The sequence below is a fragment of the Hemitrygon akajei genome, chromosome 28, assembly GCF_048418815.1.
Source record: "Hemitrygon akajei chromosome 28, sHemAka1.3, whole genome shotgun sequence".
In the NCBI taxonomy this organism is placed as follows: domain Eukaryota; kingdom Metazoa; phylum Chordata; class Chondrichthyes; order Myliobatiformes; family Dasyatidae; genus Hemitrygon; species Hemitrygon akajei.
This window is the reverse complement of record NC_133151.1, coordinates 45,364,935-45,371,158: the sequence shown is the minus strand read 5'-3', so window position 1 is coordinate 45,371,158 and position 6,224 is coordinate 45,364,935. Positions and strand designations below refer to the sequence as shown.

Below are 6,224 nucleotides of genomic sequence, written 5' to 3'. Positions count from 1 at the left end.
ATCGTGCTCTTTTCCAACAGCTCTGCAAGCTTGTCTGAGTTTTAACAACTCAGAACACATTATCCAAATCTTAACAATTCAGAACACATTAATGTTATACAGGCCATTCGGCCCACGCTGTTGTGCCTACTCCAAGATATTCGATCCCTCCCTCCTACCATTTTTTAAAAATCACCCTTGGCTGGTTGCATCGCAGCCTGGAATGGAAACACCAATACCCCGAAGCGGAAAACCCTGCAAAAAGTAGTGGATACGGCCCAGCCCATCACCGGTAAAGCCCTCCCCACCCCTGAGCACATTGTCACAGGAAAGCAGCCTCCATCGTCAGGGACCCCCACCACCCAGGACGTGTTCTGCTCACTGCCGCCATCAGGTGGAAGGTACAGGAACTGCAGGACTCACACCACCAGGTTCAGGAACAGTTATTACCCCTCAACCATCAGGCTCCTGAACCAGAGGGGGTAACCTCAACTCTGAACTGATTCCATCGGGAAGGAGGTACAGGAGCCTCAGGACTCACACCACCAGGTTCAGGAACAGTTATTACCCCTCAACCATCAGGCTCCTGAACCAGTGAGGATAACCTCAACTCTGAACTGATTCCATCGGGAAGGAGGTACAGGAGCCTCAGGTCCCACACCACCAGGTTCAGGAACAGTTATTACCCCTCAACCATCAGGCTCCTGAACCAGTGAGGATTACCTCAACTCTGAACTGATTCCATCGGGAAGGAGGTACAGGAGCCTCAGGTCCCACACCACCAGGTTCAGGAACAGTTATTACCCCTCAACCATCAGGCTCCTGAACCAGAGGGGAGAACTTCACTTTCCCCTTCACTGAACTGTTCCCACCACCTATGGACTCACTTTCAAGGACTCTTCCTCCCAAGTTCTGAATCTTTATTGCTTATTTATCTATTTTGTACTTGAAGTGTTATCTTTGGCAGTTTGGTTGTCTGCTCTGTTCCATTGATTCTATCACGTTTCTTGGATTTACTGAGGATGCCCGCAAGAAAATGAATCTCAGGGTTGTTTGTGGCGACATCTATGTACTTTGAACTTATCCAAGAGCCTAAATGCCCCCAATGTACCTGTCTCTACCACCACCCCTGGCAGGACGTTCCACACTCCTACCACTCTGCCTCTGACATCCTTACAGATGGAAACAGAACTCCGATGTCCCTGTTGCACTAACCAGCCACGTTAGCGCGGCTGCCCACGTCGTCTCCGAGCGTTCCCTGCTCTGCGGTGACCGGCCGTGGCTCCCCTCCCTCCCCACCCCCCGTCTCCCTGTAGGACGGACGCCTCTCACACCCAGGGGATTCACACTGCGCCCCCGCTCCTTTCCTGCGGTGCGCGTCGTCATTACACCCCCCTGCTATCCCAGCGGCCCGGCCCCAAAGCCTTTAGCCTTCCCTGAGTGTAGGGCGTGTTGCCAGAGTCACCCAGCGATTAATGACAGGGACACCAGAAAGTGAAAAGGAAAATGCAGGGTATATCGAAGATGGCCCAGGTTCAACTCCCTCCGAGTGGGCGGCCAATGGTACAGGTAAATATCGAGTGATGGTATTGGTGCTCGACCTTTCCGCTCACTATCAGTGACAAATCAGATCCTTCTCATGCTATAGTACACACACACACACGCACACGCACACGCTCTCCCTCTGCTTCACAGGCACGGACTCCACACTACCAGCTCCTCCTGCCAGCAAAGAGCTTCAGAGCTGTCACAGACAAGCGTCGGAGCTGGGCTGACAGTGCTCGGGCGCTACGAGCAGCCTCCGTCCCTCGCCGCGGGTCTCGGCCGCAAAGCAGCCCCGAGCGTCCCGCGAGCAGACTCCCGTCGTCCCGCAGCCGTGGCCGTCTCAGCTTCAGCGCTCTCAGTCTCGGTCCCATTCTAAAATAAAAACGCAAACGAGAGGCCCCAGGCCCAGGTCGAACAGCAGCGGGCTCCCTGTCGGTAGTTGGCCCCCACCCCCGGCGGCCTAGAATTTCAGCAGCTCGGCGTCCCGCCAGTTGTTGGGGAGGAAGTCCGTGAAGTCCACCTGCGGCTTGCCGGCCAGGGTGGGGCCGGCGGCGGGCAGCACGGCGCAGTGCGGCTCGTGCTGTTGTACCACCTGCGTCCACTGCTTCAGTTCGTCCCTCAGAGTCTGGATCTCTTTCCTCAGCAAGGCGTTCTCCCTTTCCAGCTGCTCATACTCCTGCAGAGGAAGAGACAGACCGTCAGCACCGCGGCGTACAGGCAATCAGCCCGGCTACTACAGCGCACTGTTGCCGCAAAACAGCTCCCTCAACACCCGCAACCCGCTCGCTAATGCAAATATCTCATCAGCCAATCACGCGGCAGCGACTCGATGCATCGGAGCACGCAGACACAGTCAGGAGGTTCAGCTGTTGCTCAGACCGAACGTCAGAACGGGGAAGAAATGTGATCTGAGTGACTTTGACCCTGGAATGATTGTTGGTGCCAGATGGGGTGGTTTGAGTATCTCAGAAACTGCTGACCTCCTGGGATTTTCACACACAACAGTCTCTTAGAGTTTACAGAGAATGGTCAGACACAGACACACACACAGACGGACGGACAGAGAGAGAGAGAGACACACACACAGAATTCTGACCGGCTGCACCACTGTCTGGTAAGGAGGGGCCAGTGCACAGCACCGAAAAAAGCTGCAGGAGCTGTAAACTCAGCCAGCCGCCCTCTACCCCACCCACCAGCATCCAGGACATCTTCAAAAGGCCAAGCCTCAAAAAGTCAGCATCCATCATTAAGGACCCTCATCCCCCAGGACATTCCCTCTTCTCATAGCTACCATCAGGGAGGGGGTACAGGAGCCTGAAGACACACACTCAACGATTCAGGAACAGCTTCTTCCCCTCTGCCATCAGGGAGGAGGTACAGGAGCCTGAAGACACACACTCAACGATTCAGGAACAGCTTCTCCCCCTCTGCCATCAGGGAGGAGGTACAGGAGCCTGAAGACACACACTCAACGATTCAGGAACAGCTTCTCCCCCTCTGCCATCAGGGAGGAGGTACAGGAGCCTGAAGACACACACTCAACGATTCAGGAACAGCTTCTCCCCCTCTGCCATCAGGGAGGAGGTACAGGAGCCTGAAGACACACACTCAATGATTCAGGAACAGCTTCTCCCCCTCTGCCATCAGGGAGGAGGTACAGGAGCCTGAGGGCACACACTCAACGATTCAGGAACAGCTTCTTCCCCTCTGCCATCAGGGAGGAGGTACAGGAGCCTGAAGACACACACTCAACGATTCAGGAACAGCTTCTTCCCCTCTGCCATCAGGGAGGAGGTACAGGAGCCTGAGGGCACACACTCAGCGATTCAGGAACAACTTCTCCCCCTCTGCCATCAGGGAGGAGGTACAGGAGCCTGAAGACACACACTCAACGATTCAGGAACAGCTTCTTCCCCTCTGCCATCAGGGAGGAGGTACAGGAGCCTGAAGACACACACTCAACGATTCAGGAACAGCTTCTTCCCCTCTGCCGTCAGGGAGGAGGTACAGGAGCCTGAAGACACACACTTAGTGATTCAGGAACAGCTTCTCCCCCTCTGCCATCAGGGAGGAGGTACAGGAGCCTGAAGACACACACTCAACGATTCAGGAACAGCTTCTTCCCCTCTGCCATCAGGGAGGAGGTACAGGAGCCTGAAGACACACACTCAACGATTCAGGAACAGCTTCTCCCCCTCTGCCATCAGATTTCTGAATGGACAATATATCCAAATCCTACCTCACTATTTTTGCACTACTTAATTAAATATACCAAATTATAATAATAAATTCAATCTTTTGAAGAGTAGTGCAGTTACAAAGCAACAAATTTCAGGACGGGTCATTAACGATAGATCTGATTCCGAGGCAGATGCGCACACAGAAGGAGGCGGTGAGCGAGCAGGGCACCCAACTGCTCAAACCCATCACTGGGGTGGGATGAGCTCGAGTTCGGCCCGATCGATAAAACACCTGCCGGTGAGCCAGCATGGACCCGGTGGCACGAACGGCCTCCCCCAGCAGGGCAAAGCTGGGACAGGCGCAGGGCAGCGGGCAACTGCCCCCGTCACCTGCTGCCGACAGACTCTCCTGTCAGGGGTGACGCACGCAAAGCGCTGGGGGGAGCTCACGGGTCAGGCAGCATCTGCGGAGGGGGGTAGAGAGTCGACGTTTCTGCCCCCCTCACACCGGCCGACCACAGCGTCGAGGAACTCCGGCCGCCGAGCCGGTATCTGCTGCCCCGGGCCAGATTCCGCACCTCCCCACGCCAAACCGCGGGCTCTTACCTGGTGTAAAATGTCCGCCCGCTGTGTCTGCTTCTGCCGGCTTTTCTGCGCAGCGATTCTGTTCTTCTCTCTTCGCCTGAGCTTCTTGTCGTAACCCTCGTAATCCTGGAGACAACGGACAGGCGGTTAGCACCAGGGCGGAGAGTCATTCTGCCTCTCCAACTTCCCACAAGCAAATTAGAACCGCCTCCCGATCACGTCTTCCAGACGCCTGGAAGTCTGGTGTGGCCAGTTTCTACTGCCGCGTGAGGCCAAAGGGCCCAACTCTGCTCCCGGGCTTCGCGGCCTAGCACCAACCCGCATCTCAGAGAGGACGCGTTGTCACTGGAGAGAGTCCAGAGGGGGTCCTCAAGGATGATTGCAGGAAGGAAGGGGTTAACATATGAGGAGCCTTTGGCAGCTTTGGGCCTGTACTCACTGGAATTTAGAAGAATACGTGGGGATCTCATTGAAACCCATCGATTACTGAAAGGACACAGATAGAGTGGATGTGGAGAGGATGTTTCCCATGGTGGGGGAGTCTAGGACCAGAGGGCACAGATAGAGTGGATGTGGAGAGGATGTTTCCTATAGTGGGGGGAGTCTAGGACCAGAGGACACAGACTGAGTGGATGTGGAGGGGATGTTTCCTATAGTGGGGGAGTCTAGGACCAGAGGACACAGATAGAGTGGATGTGGAGAGGATGTTTCCCATGGTGGGGGAGTCTAGGACCAGAGGGCACAGATAGAGTGGATGTGGAGAGGATGTTTCCTATAGTGGGGGAGTCTAGGACCAGAGGACACAGATAGAGTGGATGTGGAGAGGATGTTTCCTATAGTGGGGGAGTCTAGGACCAGAGGACACAGATAGACTGGATGTGGAGAGGATGTTTCCTATAGTGGGGAGTCTAGGACCAGAGGACACAGATAGAGTGGATGTGGAGAGGATGTTTCCTATAGTGGGGGAGTCTAGGACCAGAGGACACTGATAGAGTGGATGTGGAGAGGATGTTTCCTATAGTGGGGGAGTCTAGGACCAGAGGACACTGATAGAGTGGATGTGGAGAGGATGTTTCCTATAGTGGGGGAGTCTAGGACCAGAGGACACAGATAGAGTGGATGTGGAGAGGATGTTTCCTATAGTGGGGGAGTCTAGGACCAGAGGACACAGATAGAGTGGAAGTGGAGAGGATGTTTCCTATAGTGGGGGAAGTCTAGGACCAGAGGACACAGATACAGTGGATGTGGAGAGGATGTTTCCTATAGTGGGGGAGTCTAGGACCAGAGGACACAGATAGAGTGGATGTGGAGAGGATGTTTCCTATAGTGGGGGAGTCTCGGACCAGAGGACACAGATAGAGTGGATGTGGAGAGGATGTTTCCTATAGTGGGGAGTCTAGGACCAGAGGACACAGATAGAGTGGGTGTGGAGAGGATGTTTCCTATAGTGGGGGAGTCTAGGACCAGAGGGCACAGATAGAGTGGATGTGGAGAGGATGTTTCCTATAGTCGGGGAGTCTAGTACCAGAGGACACAGGTAGAGTGGATGTGGAGAGGATGTTTCCTATAGTGGGGGAGTCTAGGACCAGAGGACACAGATAGAGTGGATGTGGAGAGGATGTTTCCTATAGTGGGAGAGTCTAGGACCAGAGGACACAGCCTCAGACTAGAGGGACGTCCATTTAAAATGGAGATGAGGAGGAATTTGTTCAGCCAGAGGGTGGGGAATCTGTGGAACTCGCTGGCGTAGACGGAGGCTGAGACACTGGGTATGTTCATCCAGCACCTGCTCCCATGGGTTCACGTGACTCTGATCGGTGGCTGCACTTTGGCCAAGGGTGACCTGCAGGCCAGTGGGGGAGTACCTTACCCCCCTCCCCAAGCTGCCCCACTAACCCAACGTCAATCTGAGCTTTACCATTTATCCTAACAGAG

The 6,224-nt window shown here is 54.7% G+C and overlaps 1 protein-coding gene across 1 annotated transcript in view; it reads right to left on the bottom strand.

Moving 5' to 3' along the window:
• Positions 1–1,284: 1,284 nt before the first annotated feature.
• Positions 1,285–6,224, bottom strand: part of LOC140717876 (basic leucine zipper transcriptional factor ATF-like) — a 6,385-nt gene continuing 1,445 nt past the window's right edge. The window contains exons 2-3 of the mRNA XM_073031601.1: positions 4,311–4,415; positions 1,285–2,200 (exon numbers count right to left, since the gene is read on the bottom strand). Coding sequence (XP_072887702.1) covers positions 1,985–2,200; positions 4,311–4,415 — 321 coding nt within the window. The 3' untranslated portion in view covers positions 1,285–1,984. The remainder of the gene's footprint in view (positions 2,201–4,310; positions 4,416–6,224) is intronic.